The 17411-nt window shown below is 54.7% G+C and overlaps 1 protein-coding gene across 3 annotated transcripts in view; it reads right to left on the bottom strand.

Moving 5' to 3' along the window:
* COL5A3 (collagen type V alpha 3 chain) overlaps positions 1-17411 on the bottom strand; it is a 35959-nt gene that overhangs the window by 11560 nt on the left and 6988 nt on the right. For all 3 annotated transcript variants that reach the window (XM_058728110.1, XM_058728111.1, XM_058728112.1), the window contains 38 exons: positions 16506-16619; positions 16245-16391; positions 15151-15198; positions 15036-15077; positions 14671-14733; positions 14226-14300; positions 14046-14129; positions 13807-13863; positions 13662-13715; positions 13184-13237; positions 12562-12615; positions 12427-12480; positions 12189-12242; positions 11802-11846; positions 11641-11694; positions 11414-11458; positions 11200-11253; positions 10969-11013; positions 10003-10056; positions 9864-9908; positions 9666-9719; positions 8135-8179; positions 7965-8018; positions 7715-7822; positions 7220-7273; positions 4215-4268; positions 3707-3751; positions 3396-3449; positions 3242-3286; positions 2819-2872; positions 2666-2719; positions 2522-2575; positions 2269-2376; positions 2015-2104; positions 1703-1756; positions 784-891; positions 560-667; positions 410-463 (listed from right to left, as the gene is read on the bottom strand). In XM_058728110.1, coding sequence (XP_058584093.1) covers positions 410-463; positions 560-667; positions 784-891; positions 1703-1756; positions 2015-2104; positions 2269-2376; positions 2522-2575; positions 2666-2719; positions 2819-2872; positions 3242-3286; positions 3396-3449; positions 3707-3751; positions 4215-4268; positions 7220-7273; positions 7715-7822; positions 7965-8018; positions 8135-8179; positions 9666-9719; positions 9864-9908; positions 10003-10056; positions 10969-11013; positions 11200-11253; positions 11414-11458; positions 11641-11694; positions 11802-11846; positions 12189-12242; positions 12427-12480; positions 12562-12615; positions 13184-13237; positions 13662-13715; positions 13807-13863; positions 14046-14129; positions 14226-14300; positions 14671-14733; positions 15036-15077; positions 15151-15198; positions 16245-16391; positions 16506-16619 — 2439 coding nt within the window. The remainder of the gene's footprint in view (positions 1-409; positions 464-559; positions 668-783; positions 892-1702; positions 1757-2014; positions 2105-2268; positions 2377-2521; positions 2576-2665; positions 2720-2818; positions 2873-3241; positions 3287-3395; positions 3450-3706; positions 3752-4214; positions 4269-7219; positions 7274-7714; positions 7823-7964; positions 8019-8134; positions 8180-9665; positions 9720-9863; positions 9909-10002; positions 10057-10968; positions 11014-11199; positions 11254-11413; positions 11459-11640; positions 11695-11801; positions 11847-12188; positions 12243-12426; positions 12481-12561; positions 12616-13183; positions 13238-13661; positions 13716-13806; positions 13864-14045; positions 14130-14225; positions 14301-14670; positions 14734-15035; positions 15078-15150; positions 15199-16244; positions 16392-16505; positions 16620-17411) is intronic.

Here is a 17411-nt window from a genome sequence, read left to right as displayed (position 1 = left end):
AGATTGGGAGCGCGCTCAAGATGACATTCACTGCCTCCCACTGCCCCCACCAGGAAGCAAGAGCTGCTTCCCCCACAATCCTGTCATCCTAGCCACCAACAAGTGGGATCAGATATAGACATCGTCCAATGCTTGGATCACTAGGACTTTTCCCCAGAAGTCCCTCCAGGGACTGAGCTGGCTCATAGATGCGATGCTGTGGCTGAAGGTCCTAGAGGCAAGCTGGGGAGGTGATGCCCCAGGGCCATGCAGAGTCACAGACAGAAAGATGGCCACCAAGGAAAGGGAGAGGAGAGGGTAGCCATCTCAGCACCCTTCCCATTCTCCTGGGGTCCCAGCTATCCCCCTCATCCTTCACATCCCTCTGCCTTCCCCCAGGCCCACCTCCCTCACTGGCCCCCACACTCACCGCATCCCCTTTATCGCCTTTGCTCCCTTTGTTGCCAGGGGCACCCACTTCCCCCTGCAGAGGAAACAGGTGAGGGAGGACCAACATGGCCTCTCCCTACCCTGAGCCCCCTAGCCCCTCCTCCACGAGCTCTTGTGTCCGTGAACTCACCTTGTCCCCATCCTCGCCAGAAGGCCCAACAGCTCCCGGCGGTCCAGGAAGCCCCAGGGGCCCTGGGATCCCATCTTTGCCGGTGGGGCCAGGGGAGCCACGTTCGCCCTGATGGGGGAGTGGAAGAGGGGATGGTCAGGGGCCAGGGCAGAGGTGAAGGTCCGGGGATGTGGGGGGTGCTGGGTCCTGAGGATGCTTGAGGACTGTAGCAGGCAGGCACTTACCGGGGACCCCTTCTCGCCTGCAGGGCCAACAGGGCCTTGGCCTCCACTTTGGCCAGGAAGCCCCATGCCTCCTGCCGGGCCCACAGGACCCCGCTCCCCAGGAGGGCCCTGGAAACAGGGGTGAGAAGTGTGGGAAAAATAGCAAAAGTTCTCATGGATAGAGGGGGTTTCGAGCCACCAGGCACTGAGGTAGGTAGTTAACCAGAGTCATATCCACCTGTTCCCTTCCGCACAGTGGCCAGAGGGACACCTGAGTCAGGGTACACATGTCCCTCTGCCCACAGCCCTCCACGGCTCCCACCTTACTCAGGGAAAATGCGAAGTCCTCCTGGTAGCCCACAAGGCTCTGCACGAGTTGCCTCATCACCTCCTGCCCTCTCCGCCTCCCACTCACCCCTCCTCACTTCTTTCCGGTCACACAGGCCTCTTCAGCATTTCCTCCAACATGCTAGCACACCCCAACCACAGGGCCTTTGCACATGCTATTCCCGCTGCCTGGAACACCCTTCCCCTGTGTATCCACATGGCTCTTCCTTCACCTCCTTCAGGTCTCAGCTCAAATGTCACCTTCTCAGGGGGCCTTCCTTGACCAACCCATTTCAACTGCTCTCTCCCTACTCCCCCTTCTCTGTGTCATTCATCACCAACTACAACAGAAGCTCCAGGAGAAGGGAGGTTTTTATATGTTGATGTCTGGCATGCAGGTAAGTATGTGTCAGACGGATCATCTCACTGAGATTTACAGTCTGTGGGGCGGCGCTGTGTTACAGATGAGAAAACTGAGGTCACGAGGGTGACCCAGGCCTGTTTGACACCCAAAATAGTGGACTTAATCATAGCGATGCCCAGCTTCCCAGATGCCCCAAGCCCCCCCACACACACACACTGCCCCCCACCCAGCAGATGGGGTTACACTTACATTGGCTCCAACAGGGCCCAGGGGGCCTTTGTCACCCTTTAAACCAATAGGTCCCTGAGGGAGGAGATGATTCAGTCAAGAGACCCCCCAAGGGTGTGGCCCAGGTCCTGTCTTCACTCTGGGGGCTCACAGTTCCCACCTTCCTCCTGGGCACTGAAGGTCAGGGGTCTCTCTCCTTTAGGTCCCTCTGGCTATGATTCCTTCACTGCACCCGGGATGCCATCACCATGGCCCTCCCCCCGAGCCCCCCTTTCCTTCTCTGCTTCACAGGCCAGCCAGGCACATTTAGGAGGGGTTCCAAAGAATACTCACGGGGTCCCCAGGGGCTCCTTGGGGGCCGGGGAAGCCCCTGGGTCCAGGCGGCCCTTCCTTCCCAAGGGGCCCAGGTGGCCCCAGGTCTCCCTACAGGAGTGCAGGGGGAAGGTCAGCCTCCAGAGAGGTGCGGAGGTGCTTCCCCCTCTGTGAATCTGGGCCCCTCCCCCACGGAGCTGATTCTGAGCCTTGGGGTGGCATGGGGCCAATCTCTGGGGCCACTCAGCCAGATTTCTTAGGGGGCAGGATCTCACCTTGACACCCTCTCTGCCTTCCAGGCCCGGAAGACCTTGTTCGCCCGGAGGTCCAGGAGGGCCTGGGGGGCCCCTCTCGCCCAGAGGTCCCGCTTCTCCGGTCTTTCCCTGGAGAGGAAGGAAGCTTCTCTTGAATGGAGGCTGCCCGGGGTTGGGGGCGGCAGCGGGGGGGGTGGGGGGGAAGGTCTGTCTGAGATGCACCTCCCCCCAAAATATCTGCAAAACTGGAAAGACCTGTGGGCTCCCTTCTGACCTGAGGACCCACGACACCAGCTGGTCCAGGTGGGCCTGTCTGACCTTGGAAGCCCTGGGGAGAAAAATGTAAAGGGGTGTCACATGGGAGAGAGAACCAGAGAGCCTCAGGGGGTGAGGGGTCAGAAGTCAAGGGGCCACTCACCAGTTCTCCTCTCTGTCCAGGGTGCCCGGGACGCCCGTCCTTCCCCTGGGGACCCTGGGGAGCAGGGTGGGAGGGAGATGAGACGGCACTAAGGAGTCTCCCCACTCCCTGGCTTCCCTCTGGGCCGCCCCCACCCAGGGTGCACGCACTTACAGGGGGACCCTTTGGCCCGGGGAATCCAGGAGGGCCCTGCAGACCTGGGAGGCCCTGAAATGGAACCAGAAGCCACGGTCTCATCCCTCCTGCCCCCCGAGCCCCACATACCGAGCACGTGGAGTGCTTTCTGCACGCCGGGCAGGGGGCCAAACACGCACCCGCAGTCATTCATTCCAATCGTCACCGCAGCCCTTTGTGGTTATTCCCATTTTATAGAGGGGGAAACTGAGGCCCAGAGAGGTGGAGTGACTCACCCAAGGTCACGCAGCAGCTGAGTGGCAGAGCTAGGGCTTGAACTCACAGCTCCAGACTTCAGAGGCTGCGTTCCTTCCACTGCACCCTAACTACCTCCTGGGTTCGTCTCCCATCCCGAAACACACACACACACACACACACACACACACACACACACTCACTCACCTTTTCCCCAGGGATCCCAGAGGCCCCGTCCTGGCCCACATCACCCTAGGACAGAGTGGATGGGATTCAGGCTGCAGGACAAACTCACAGGGAGGGCTGGGGGACCCCGGGCCGGGGGCCTGCACGAGGGCCCGATCACCCACCCAGCCCATACCTTGGGGCCCGGTTGCCCGGTGGGACCCGGTTGCCCCCTCTCTCCACGGGAGCCCTGAGTAGCAAAGAAGCCAAGATGAGAAGTGAGAGGGTGTGGGAATCTAGGAGACAAGCCCGACTCGCCTGGGCCGCCTCCCGTGGTGACCCCTCCTTGCCCCACCAGGGACACGGACATAACCCAGACCCCAGACGCTCTGCCCTGCCCGCTCACGATTCCCCCCCCCCCCACCCCCCGCCTCTCCTCTTGCAGCCCCTCCTCGCAGCCCTGCCCCCCAAGGCCCAGCAGGATGGGGGAGCATTCACTCTTCTTACTGGTGGCCCCCGCTCTCCTTCCAGGCCCGGCTGCCCCGCTTTGCCCTGGAGAACAAATCAGGTGACGGGGAAGCAGAAGACAGTTATGGCACAAAGACGTGAAACACACACAACCGGGCACAGACCCAGAATGGTACCTGCTGTACATTTCTTCACAAGCCTTTCACACACACACACACACACACACACACACACACACACACACACACCTACACACATTTATGTCCACGGCCACGCACGTGCATGCAGGCTTATGTCCTTGTTTACCGCAGGCCCGCGGGTTGTAACACCCAGACCCCATCTGATCTACACCGAGAGGCACCTGTACACGCAGACTCATGCACAGTAACGCGAGGTGGGGTCACCTACCTGTGCCCCGCACCGCAGATGGGAATATGCGTGCAGACAAGTGCTTCCAGGCTTAGCTACAGGGGCCTACCCGCTGCCGTGCAGAGCTGCACGTGTTGCCCCAGACAAGCCCTACCCTTCCCCCAACCCCCGGACTCACCCGCTTCCCTTTTTCTCCTAAGGGTCCCAGCGGCCCGGGAAAGCCAGTAGATCCCTGAGTTGAGAGAAACAGAGAGAAAAGATGGGGGGTGGTGGTTGTGGAGTGGGTGATCAGCAAAGTTGACCCTTCACCCTTCAGCCACTCCGTCCTTTCCAGAAGTTTCTTTGGTCCTTCCAGGCCCATCCTCCTCCCAGGCAGCCCTCTGCCCTCCTCTTTCCCCTCGCTCACCCCTTGCTCCCTCCACTTCAGCCACACTGGCCTCCTCCATGCTACTCAGGCACACCAGTACACTCCTGCCTCAGGGCCTTTGCACTGGCTGCTTCCTTCGTCTAAAATGCTCGTCTCTCAGGTCCCCACACAGGCAGGTATTCCTATCGTCTGGATCTCATTTACATGTCAGTGCCTTAGAGAAGCCTTCTGCCACCATCCTGACCACCACGTCCTCCAAGTCACCCTCTGTCACCTTGTCCTAGTTTGTTTTCCCATAATATTTATATTGAAATGCTCTTGTTCACTTGCTTACTCATCCGTTGTCTGTTTTCTCTGCTCTGACATGGTGCTCTGATCTCCTGATCTTAATCCCCTCAACCTGGTACACAGACAGGGCTTACTGGATATTGGTTAACTGACTGACCCCAGTCCATGCTGTCCTGCCCATTTGGAGGCATCCTCCCCCGTCCCCACAGAGGAACACATCACAGGCTCTGCTATCCCCTCCCGCTCCTCACCATGTTTTGAATCCCAGACCCCTCACTGGATTAGCTATGTGGCCCTGGACAAATGGCCTACCCTCTCTGAGCATCAGTTTCCTCATTTGTAGCCTGGGGACACCAATGATACCTCCCTCACAAGTTTTTGGTGAGGATTAAAAAAAAATTTTTTTTTAACGTCTATTCATTTTTTGAGACACAGAGAGAGACAGAGCATGAGCGGGGGAGGGGCAGAGAGAGAGGGAGACACAGAATCCGAAGCAGGCTCCGGGCTCCGATCTGACAGCACAGAGCCCGACGTGGGACGCGAACTCACGGACCATGAGATCATGACCTGAGCCGAAGTCGGGCGCTTAACTGACTAAACCACCCAGGTGTCCCTGGTGAGGATTAAACAGAATAATGAATAGGAAGCATTTTACACTGTGTGTGGCACATAGTAAGTGCTTATGAAATGTCAGCTGTCATCATTCATGCTGATTATCACTGTCTGCTATGGACTGAATGTTTGTGTCCCCTCAAAATTCATACGTTGAAGCCCTATGTTGAAGAATGGTCATTTGGAGGGGCGCCTGGTGGTTCAGTCGGTTAAGCATCTGACTGGCTCAGGTCATGATCTCACGGTTCGTGAGTCCGAGCCCCATCTCAGGCTCTGCACTGACAGTGTGGAGCCTGCTTGGGATTCTCTCTCTCTCTCTCTCTCTCTCTCCCTCTGCCCCTCTGCCCCACCTTCTCTCTTTAAAATAAATAAAATGAGAAAAAAAAACTTTAAAAAGAAAAGGAGTCTAGGTCTCTCTGTCTCTCTCTCCCTCCCTTCTTCCCTCTCCTTGTCTCTCTTTCTCTCCCAGTGCCATGCTAAACCTTTGGTCTCAGACTTCTAGCATCCAAAACTGTGAGAAATAAATTTCTGTTGTTTCAGCCCCCCCTCCCCCAATCTAAAGTATTTTTGTTACAGCACTACGACCCTGACACTGGCTAAGGCACCTCAACTCAACCAACACACCATGCCTTCTGCCGTGTAGCACAGGATGCCCAAAACACACAGACTGGTCGTGGCTAGGAGGCTTTGCTCTAACTCCCATGAACTTCTGCTCCAGCAGATTGAGTTCTATTCTAAGTTACGGTGCCTTGAGTTTCCTCCCAAATCGGTTTATGTCAGTTGCCCTTGCTCTCGGAGTCATGTGACTCAGTGAACGTTTTTACAACAACGGATGGAATGAAGAATGGAAAAAAAAAAAAAAAGACATCTATTGAACCTAAGTCAAATGGAAAAGACTCGCTATAGAGAGGGAAGTCACTGAAAAAAAAAGTCACTGTCAAATTAGGCACGCATAAGATGACTGCCAGATGGAAATGACAAACTGTGGCACTCTGGAAGGATTCTGCACTCAGCTCTCTTCCCAAGTGTCTAAGTTTCTGCTTCATTTTATATAAACCCACACTATAAATCATCAGTGATGTAATGAGGGTGTGGTTTAGGCAGAAATACATGTCTAATCAGCAGCCTCATCCATCAAAACATTGGCAAAACAAATGTACATTTTATATAAGTGCATTTTAACATGTTATAATTCAAGATATGTCAAATATGTATTTTTTAAAGTTTATTTATTTTGAAAGAGAGAGAGAGAGAGAGAGCAGGAGCAGGGGAGGGGAAGGAGGAAAGAGAGAGAGAGAGAGGGACAGACAGAATCCCAAACAGGCTCCATACTGTCAGCACAGAGCCCGATGTGGGGCTCAATCTCAGAAACTATGAGGTCATGACCTGAGCCAATATCAAGAGTCAGACGCTTCACTGACTGAGCCATTTAGGAGGCCATTTCTGTTTTGTGTGTGTGTGTGTTGTTTTTTTAGTTTATTTATCTTGAGAGAGAGAGTGTGTGTGCGTGAACATGAGTGGGGGAGGGGCAGAGAGAGAGGAGAGAGAGGTCAGATGTGTATTTTTTGTGATTCTCCTCCTTACAGACTTTGAACCAACCTCAATCACACCAAATAAGAAGGATCCTATAGTTTGATTACCAAAATTATCAATGTTACTATAATCAAGTTGATGAGACAAATACAGGATCTCCATTTTGCAACAAGCAAGTGGGTTCAAGAGACTTGACCAAGGTCACTTAGCAGGTAAAGGGTCGGTATCTGAACCCAAGTCTGATGCGAAAGCTCACATCTTCGCCCTCTCTCAGTGACCCGTGGGGTGGATGGCTCAGTCCCCCAGACCACAGCCTGGCCCTCCAGATGCTGATTAGTCTCTGAGTCCTGCCCTTGCCCACCCCTAACCCCTTAGCTTCTTACCTTAGGGCCTGGACGTCCTGGGTAACCTGGGAGACCTGGCACCCCCAGCTTGCCCTGCAGAAAAATTATGGGACAAAGGTCAGGAGTTGAACCCTGAAGATCAGGAAAGAAAGGGCAGGATGGCTGGGACAGGGGGGCGGGGACAACAGCGTAGAATTCAGGGAAACGTGAGTTCAAGTCTTGGCTCCTGCCTGCTACAGGCATGTCTTTGGGCAACTCATTCCATTCAATTCTGTTGCAAACCTCTGTTTCTTTGTCTGCAAAATGGGGGTAAAAATGCCCGTCGCCTGAGGTGGGGATAAAAATCAGATAATGTAGTCTGTGCAATTTCTCTATCATGCTGAGTGAAGGAATCAGAGACGGTAAGCGAGGTAGCAGTCTCCTGAGGCTGGAGACAAAACAGCCAAGGGCAGAAGGCAAAGGGCCAGGGAACACCTTTGCTGCAGGATGGGAAGCTGAAGGGTAGACTGGAGAGGGTGACCACGGTCCATTCACCTTCTCCCCAGCTGAGCCTGGGGGCCCCTCCTCGCCGGCCAGCCCCTCCTGCCCCTTCAGCCCTTCAGGACCATCTTCTCCCCGAGGACCGGGGGGCCCGGGGGGTCCCTGCAGTAGAAAGGCGGTATCAGGCCCTGTGTCATTCCAGCCGCCTCCAGCTCCCTGTCTTAGCCCCAGCACCCCCACCCCCACCAATGTCTTCCCCAAGCTCCCCAGAACCACTAGATCCCTCATCTGGAAATCATCTTACCCGATCTCCTTTAAGCCCCCCATCGCCCTTGAAGCCTGGGAAGCCATCCTCTCCCTGGGGGAGAGAGAGTGTTAGAGGTCAGAGGACAGAGGTCAGGGTTTCAGGGAAGGGACACAACCAGAGTCCCGTTATTAGGGCTCCCCTCAACCAGGAATCCCCTTCCTTCTCACCTTCTCTCCTTTCTCCCCCTGGAGGCCACGGTTGCCAGAGGTACCCTGAAAAACAAGAGACCCCCAGTCCCTCTCCTGCTTCAGAAGGGCCTTCCAACTCAGTTCCCTGTCCCAAAACAGTCAGGACAGTCCCAAAAGGATATTGGACACGAGTGGAAGGGGGCAGCCTCAGAGGAAATGACCCTTCTCCAAAGCCTTGCTAGTGTGGTGTACAAGAGGCTGCCTCTCCGCCCCTCTTCCCAATGGCAGCCTCCCAAGGTCATCTGTGTGGGGGTGTGCAGGGAAGGCCAAATTTCCGAGTAATTGATTCCAATCTCCCGGGGACACAGTGTCCACAGTTCCTTCTGGCAGGAGAATGAGGATGAACATTCCAGGCCCCAGTCTCATTCTAAAGGCAAAGGAATGTTCCCCATTGCGCTGGCTACAATGCGACTCTGTGCCTGGCAACAAAGCCAGTCTGTGCTTAGCTACACCAAGGCTGCTCAGTTCAAGCCCAGGTGCCCAAACCCCGGGCTTGGGTTGCAGTGAAAACTGCACTTGGCTACAGTGTGACTGAGCTCAGAGACTATAAAGAAATTGAACTTGGATACAGCCTAACTGTGTTTTGACAATAGCATGACTGTCTCCAGCCACAGAAAGACACATGTAACTGAGCTCAGAGACTGTAATGAAATTGCACTTGGATACAACATAACTGTGTTTTGACGATAGCATGACTGTCTCCAGCCGCAGAGACACAAGGTTTAACTGAGCTCAAAGACGACAATGAAGTTGTACTTAAATACAGTATAAGTATTTTGACCCTCGCCTGCCTCCGGGCAATTCATTTGACTACAGTGTAACCAAGCTTGGCTACCGTGATTCTCTGACCCTGGCTACAACGAAACTAGACTCAGCTACGACACGGCCTTCAACTCGCTCTCTATAATTATGGCTGGTTACAACATAACTCTGACTTTGGCCACCCATAGGACTCTGTGGCCAGCTGCAATAGAACCACCTCCTTGGCTCAGAGATAACTGAGCTTACCTCCAGTGCAAAAATGTGCCAAGTTGCCTCTTGGCTACCACCAAACTCTGTTCTCAGACCACAGGTACCATACTTGGCTACAACGTGACTGGACTCATACAAATGTGAAGTCCAACGTCCCTGCCCTCGGTCAACAGTACGGCTCTTGGCTTATCCCAGCATTTCTGTGCTTGAAGATCATATGGCCCTGGGCTTGAGGTAAGACATAAACTGTCTGCTTCACTACAGAGTGCTGACCTGGACTGAGCTTAGGCCCTTCATGGGCCTAACTATTCTCAATTACAAGGTGACAACTACATGACGGTACCTCCCTTTGGCTGTTCAGCTCCAGGTAACACACACATTTCTACATATTGTCACTCAGATTGAAACCCCACTCCCACCACACCTTTCCTGCAGATCGATACCTCTCAGCGCATGTGCACAGGTTTACCATGAAGCTGGTTCCCTGGAGCTCATGCCAATGAATCACCCCTTCTTATGTGCCCCAAGCATCACCTACCTTCACACCCCGAGGTCCAGGATAGCCCGGGGGTCCTGCTGACCCTGGTGGACCCTGGGATGGAGATAAGATCAGTGCCGTCCTGTCCTTCCCCCTCCATGTTACCAGTGCCCTCATTCCTCTCCTCATGAGCCCCTGACTCCTGGCCCTGCCCTACCAACCCTCATCCCCAACCCGGCCTCTCTCCAGGCCACTCACCTGGGCCCCTTTCTCTCCTGTGGGGCCCTCATGGCCTGGGTGACCCTGGGGAAAGAAGTTGTCAGGGACCTGGATTTGCCATCCAAATTCCCAAGCCTCCCCCTTCTCCTTCCTCCTTCTGCCAGCACCCACTTCTCACCGGAGGGCCATCAGATCCTTGAATGCCTGGAATACCTGGGTTTCCAGGGGGGCCCTGAAAGAAGATGAACAGTAGGGAGAGACACAGAGTCTCAGTCTGGCATCCCACCAAGAACAGCCCTACTCAGACATGCAGCGACATCAAGGTCACAGAACAAGCACACCCCACAGGCTACGAAACCTCTCCCTAGCTCTGCCCAGCCTTACTGAGTGGCCCTGGGCCAGCCCCTTTCCCTCTCTGAGCCTCAGAAATCCTTCACTCCTGGGAGAGTGGAGACAAAGAGGTAAAAACAGGGTGAGGAACACACTGGGCTGGGGGACTCCCCAGCTATATCCCTTTCTTTAGAAGTGTCTCCACCTTCATCTGAGAGAGGTGGGCCTAGGCAGGCATGAGGTGACCCCTGTGTTCTACGAATAGTTGATACGTCCAGAGGCAGGCACTGGGTCCAACTAAACCAATCATTTTCTTCTGAGAATTTGAGGTAAGCGACGTCTCACTTCATAGAAACTATGATCAGGTGGGTTTAGGTAAAGAAACTATAAGGCCATGCGGAGCTGGGGGGCTGAAATGGTGATAAATCATGCAGAAACGGGACCGGCGGGGGGTGGACAAAGACACGTGCAGGAAAAAGCCTGTCTGCGGAGGGAGAGGGAACACATGTGCCGGGGAATAAAGACGACACCACAGGACCCCAGAGAAAGGCCTTCCTGGCCCATGGATCTCGCTAATATTTTTGATGACGGTGGCTTCTGTGGGTTCCCCTAAATCCTGACAATATCCGTTTCTCCCAATCAACTCTTTCCCGTCAGTAATTTTTTTTTTTTTTAAACTCTCAGCTTGTTGAAGGATTGTTGCGATTCACCATTACCCAGGGCTAACCACAGGGCCCTGGTGGGAAGTTTTTCCTGCAGCAGAATTGAAGGAAGAAGACAGGAGAAGGTGGTGGTAGGTGGGGTTGTCACTCACCTTCTCCCCAGGAGTGCCAATGGGCCCCTGGGGGCCAGGGAGTCCCTGGGGACATAAAGAAAGAAAAAAAAAAAAAGGAAGGTGAAGGAAGACATGAGAAATGAGCAATGAGCTGGGGAGTGGGGAGGCTGGGAGGGGTCTATGATCATGGCCAACTACTGTCACACACACACACACACACACACACACACACACACACACACACCCGTTATTGAAATCTATAGCTCAAACCTGGGATCCAGGATTTCCCTGCTGTCCTGGAGGGCCTGGTTCTCCCGGAGGACCCTGGGGAGAAAGTGGGGGTGCTGTGACGCTGGAAGGGACCCCAGCGTGGAAGTGCCAGTGAAGTTGACAAGGGGGCCAGGGGAGTGCACAGGGATATGGACAGATGGCCACGGGGTCAGCGCATCAGAAAGCACTAGGGGTCAGAAGGCGGGACACGTACCACATTTCCCTTGGCTCCCGGAGCACCATCAATCCCAAGTACACCCTGGGGGAGGAGACGGTGTGAGACCCGGGCAGATACCACACAGGAGCCTGAGTCTGAGACACCGAGAGGTACAGGTGGGAAGATGAGCAGGCAGCGAAATCAGGTAACAGAAATGGGCACGCAGAGGAGACAGAGGTGAGAGGAAGACAAGCAGGGAGGTGGACAGATAGCGACAGTCTCACCGGGCGTCCCAGGGGACCAGGGGAGCCTCTAGGGCCGATCAGTCCTCGGGGGCCCTGCAAGGAGGTAGGAGCATTATTCCAGCACCCCTGCTCTGAGGCCCCATGAGTCCTGGCTCCCTCCTCTGGGCCAGGCAAAGGGGCCTGAGGGCCCTGGTACTCACCGGTTCCCCAGCCTGGCCTGTGGGCCCCGGAGGTCCCTCTGCTCCCTGTGGGAAAGCATTCATCACTCGGTGAGGGGGGGCGGGGAGTATAACCCTCAGAAAACCACCTTCCCTCATCTGGGCACCTCTTCCAGGGGATCCCAGAGCCAGAGTGTAAGGCAGTAACCAACAGACTGAGCACACGTGATTCAGTTCGGGCCCCTGACCCCAAACCTGAGTCCCACCTACCAACTCTGGTGCTAGCTCCCAGCCCTCAGTCTATGTTTTTGAGCCCCACTGAGGATCCTGGCCCTCCAGCACAGACCCTCACCTCTCATCCCGGCCCCTGAAGACTCCATTCTTCTCTGACTCTCACTCTAAACCATTCCCTCTCTTCCCCAAACTTACCTTCTCACCATCCTCTCCTGGGGGGCCAGGTTGCCCCACATGGCCAAAGTCACCCTGGAGTTAGGAGGGGGGGGCGTTCAGAGTGGAGATGTGAGGGTGGAGACCAGCTTCCCAGGGAAGGACATGCGGCACAGGAATGAGAGCTCGGACATGGGGATGGGGATTCTGACCCTGGGGGTGGGGAGGGCATCCTGAATACTGGGAGGCTTGACATGCAGGAGGGGCCTCACACACTCACCCTTTGGCCCTTCTCACCAGGCAGCCCTGGCAGGCCGTCAAAGCCCCGATCACCCTGCACAAAGAGACACCGCCTGAACCCCGAATCCTCGGCCCACCCGTCCCTCCAAGTCCCGAACCTGACCTTATCACCTACCTTAGGTCCTGTGTCCCCTGGGAGGCCCCGGGCCCCATCTGCTCCAGAGCGGCCCTGTCAGGGAGGTGACAACATCAAGACACCCATTGCTGTCTGTTGAGCTCCTCCCTCATGAAGAATCCTGGGGGATTCTCTGTGTACCAGTTTAACCTCCCAAACACATCTCAAACCTGTCCACTGTTCTTTATCTCCAGGCCCTTTCCCCGAGTGCACATCACCAGGATCACAAAAATTAAAATCTCCGGTCTCCATTAATTGTCCCAGTTCTTCATTCCCCGCTCCATTTAAAAATTGTCTGGAATTATCCCGCTCATCATCTCCCTCAGTATACCAGTCTTTTCTTTTGCGCATGCTGTTCCTTCTACTGGAATGCCCTTCCTCTCCTGTTTACTGGGTTATACCTCAGACCTCAGTTCAAGCATCATTCTCTCCAGAAAGTCCTCCTTGGCTCTGTGACCTGACCAGATCCCTTTGTGACACACTCAGTGGAGCTGTCATTCTCCTTCCTCGGTGCCCTTATCCCACCAATGACACCAGCAGACCCTGCGGGCACGGAGCCAAGACTCCTGTTGGGTGTTGAGGGATAGACGAGGGATGGCCTAGAGACTTACGAGTCACTCACCATCTTTCCCTCCCGGCCAGGGGGCCCAAGAGGTCCCTGAAGGCCTCGGGGACCCTAGGAGAGAAAAGGAGGAAGAAAAAGGAGAACAAGAAGGAGAAAGGACTTATTTTTAATCATTCTCTAGGAAGGGCAGCAATTGCAAAGGTATCCTCAGCCCCTTTGTTATTGTCCTCAAACAGCACTTTATTTAAATTTTTTTTTAACGTTTATTTATTTTTGAGACAGAGAGAGACAGAGCATGAACGGGGGAGGGGCAGAGAGAGAGGGAGACACAGAATCGGAAGCAGGCTCCAGGCTCCGAGCCGTCAGCCCAGAGCCCAACGCGGGGCTCGAACTCACGGACCGTGAGATCGTGACCTGAGCCGAAGTCGGATGCTCAACCGACTGCTCCACCCAGGCGCCCCAAACAGCACTTTATCCTGTGGCTCCGGGAGAAGACCCTTCCCCTCCAATCCTGGCCCCATCCCCACAGTCTCACCTGTGGCCCCATTTCTCCCATCTCTCCTTTCTGACCGGGATACCCAGGGAGACCCTTGGAGGAAAGAGATGGGGAAATGGAATTAGAGGGAGATTGCCCGTCTCCACTGATGTGTCCCCCTCCTCTGTACAGTCTCCTTACTCACCACAGGGCCTGGGCGCCCAGTGAGCCCCACCGGGCCAGGAGGACCTTTCATAGACAGCTGGAAAGATGGGGGAAACAGATCCTCAGGTCTCCCACAAAACCCCAACACCCTCCAAAAGAGCATCTTCAGGAGACAAACATCCACTTGCCCCCCGACTAGCCTCCATTATCCCCATCTCTGTCACTCCCTCAATGTCCTCCCATTACCCCCCGTTGGTCCCCTGATTATCTTCCACTCACCTGAGCCTGTTGCAGGACTGCCTGCGCCTGGGCTTGCTGGAAGGAGACTGGGGGTCCTTTGAGGGAGCTGCTTGCAAACTGGAACTAGGGGGCGGCTAGTCATGAGGGGGGCCCAAGGAGAGGCCCCTCCTGGGTCAGGACTACACCCCCCAAGGATGTGCTACCCTATCCCCCTCTTACCGGCATCATGATCACAGTGCCTGGTAGACCCCGGATGCCATCGATGCCAGGGATTCCGGGGAGGCCAGCAGGACCCTGAGAGAGGGAGAGACACAGAGGGGGATGGAGGCAGAGAGATAGACAGACAGAGATGAGAGATAGAGATAGAGGGGGAGAGGGGAGAGACAGAGACATAGGGAGAAAGACCGAGATGAAGGACACTCAGGGATAGAGACAGATGGAAGGAGAAAAGCAGGGGATACACCCCCAGAGACAGGACGTGGGCCAGAGTGACAATTCACAGATGGAAAGAGAGATGAGCAAGTGGGGCCAGTGCCAGCTTGAGTGCGGTGTCCTCAGTCCCTGCCTCCCAGATCCATGTTCAGACATACACGTGCCCACCTTCGGCCACATGGTCCAAAACCTCACCCCCCCAAAAGGATACAACCCAGTGGGAGTCTCTTACCGGTAGACCAGGGTCTCCAGGGAATCCTGGGGGGCCGGGAGGGCCTGAGGGGCCGACCACCCCCTGTTGGGGACAGAGAACAGAGGTTCATAAGAAGTACAAAGCTCAAGCCAGGCCAACTTCTGACCCACCACTGACCTCCTTACCCATCACTGAGCCATTCATTCCTGGCCCCTCAGTACTATATTGACCCATACCACCCCCCCAACTTTACATCCCAGCCCCTATTTTGATTCACCCTTTGAGCCTCAAATATGCAATGATCTTTTAACGATATGGCAATGTTACACCTCAACCCTCCACCCCCGGGTCTCAAATACCCCAACTAGAATAGAAAGGAAGAGGGGGGTGCAGCCATCACTTACTCGGGGTCCTGGGGCTCCTGGAGGTCCCTCAAACTGCTGTCCCTGAGGGAGAAATGAGTGTGACCCCCGTTCTAGCCCAGATCTCTCCACCTCCTCCTAGCCCCAGGCCCCTCACCTGTTCAATCACTGCTGGTTCCCCTTTTGCTCCCTTCTCTCCAGCACCCTAGGGCAGGGGAATGAACAGAAAAGAGATGTGAGCCCTGACCATGGTCAAGGAGAAGAGCATGAACTTCAGGGTGTGCTGTGGGGTCCTAATCCTGGAGCTGCTTCTCACTATCTGGTGATGGGGAACAACTTATTCGACTCCTATGGCCTCACCTGCAGAGTCAGTAGGCAAATGATAACAGTGTATGTCCCCCAGGAAGAAGAATAAATTAAAACAATGGTCGACACATAACAAGCCCTCAGGGTAGGTTGGCTATGAGCATTCCCCTCCTCCCTTGCCCAATACCAAGGCTAGAACCTGGGACCCTTCCCAGTCTGCACTATTTTCCGAAGCAATCTTATCCAATCCCTTGGCTAAAGGTAGCATCCTTCCGGTTGATGGTTCCCAAGTCTTTATCTTCAGCCTAGACCATGTCCCTTGAACTCCAGAATCTTCTAAACAATCACCCACTTGGCATCTCCATTTGGATGCCAAGCAGGGGTTGCCAGTTTAGCACATCCAAAATGGGACCCTTGATGCTTTCCATCCGCTCTTCCTTTAGGCGTCCCCATCTTGTTCAAAGGTGCCACCATGCATCGGCTAAGTCATCCTCGCATCTTTCTCCATCTCCAGTAGCAAGACCGGCCCAGATCTGTCCACTTCTTTCTGTCCCCACTGTCACCACCTTGCTCCAGGTCACCAGGCTCTTGCTGCACAGACCACTGGTTTCCCTGCTGCCCCTCTGGCTCCCCCTACAGTCCATATGCTGTTCAGCAGCCAGAAAGAGCTTTTAAAGCTCCAAGTCCGATCAGGCTCCATGAGCTTGATCAAGAGGTTTCTCATCAAGCTTGGACGAAAGGCCAAACGCATAATTCTATACACAGAGCCAACCATTCGCGAAGTTCCTGTCACATCAGCATAGTGATAATATTTAGCAACTACAGTGGGGTGGGGGGAAGGCATTCTAGGCAAGATTAAAAGAAGGCAAAAGAGAAAATGTGGTCCTGTGTGGTTCCAGGCAGGACCTCCTCCCCGCCCCCCCGCACCCAAATACTCAGACTCACAGAAAAAATCTGGAACTGAGTCTGTGACGGCTGCTCTGCTGCCCGGAAGACAGGGACAATGGTAGGGCCACCTCCTTCTTTGTCTTCTTTGGCTAACTTAGTCTCCAGGGTCCTCAGTTCTGTTCCACTGTCAGGGTCCAGGGGCCCCTGAGAACATTGTGACAGACCCAAGTTTGTCCCTGATGTCCTCATTGTCTGCCACCACCAGTTCCCAGGACTTTCCCTTCCCTTCCCTTCCAGCCGCATCCACTTCCCACCGACCTCTAGCATGGTGACATTGTGGCCAATAGTCACAGTGGTGGTCATGACCAAAGGCGTGGGAATCGGAGGTAAAGTTGAAGCTGGTGTCTCTGTCTGGGGGATGTCAGTGGAGGTCTGCAGCAGGGACAGAAGAAGTATCAGTCCCCCAGGGGAAGCTAGACCCTGCCCCCGCCCCCAGCAATGCCCAGTCCGAGGAAGGAAACAAAGGACGACCCCCCAAAAAACCATCAGTGGGGTGTAAGGTAGGGGACTGGGACTGGTCAATGGAGGCAAATGTGTTCTGACTGGATCAGGACAGCCGCCAGCAGAGGGAGGCCTCTTGTGTGGAAGAAGAGCAAGGCTGGGTCAGGTCTGGGAGACCTAGAAGGCAGAGTGGGGCTGGCTCGATAACCACAGTCAAGGTCCAGTACTCGGGGCCAGACTCTAAGAAGCCCACCCCACATGTCTTCTCCCAAGGCAGAGCTCAGTGGTCAGCCAGCCAGGCCACAATTAGAGAGGCCTGGACAGCTGTAGAGAAATTTGGTCAAGGGCACAAAGAGGGTAGTAGAGGCCCAGGCCCTTCCTGAGGAAGGGGTTGGGGAGGGGTTCTTTTTCTGGGCCTGAAGTGATCATTTCTTTCTCTCCACTGAGTTAGTACATCAGTGAGAACAGATGGAATGTAACCAGTGACTCTCCCCCAACCAATGGCCTGCACCAAGGATGCCCACCCAGTGACTCACCAGCTAATGATCTCCCATTAATGACCTCTAATGATTCCTACAACCAGGGGCCCATTAGTGACTCCCTAATTAATGACCCCCATCAATATCCCCTGACTAATGATCCCACTAAGGGACTTAACCAATGACCCCTCCAACTAATAACTCACATCACTAGCCTTTATTCCTGTAACTAGTGATCCATCAG

Source organism: Neofelis nebulosa, chromosome 4, assembly GCF_028018385.1.
Source record: "Neofelis nebulosa isolate mNeoNeb1 chromosome 4, mNeoNeb1.pri, whole genome shotgun sequence".
In the NCBI taxonomy this organism is placed as follows: domain Eukaryota; kingdom Metazoa; phylum Chordata; class Mammalia; order Carnivora; family Felidae; genus Neofelis; species Neofelis nebulosa.
This window is presented reverse-complemented; position numbering and strand designations above follow the sequence as displayed.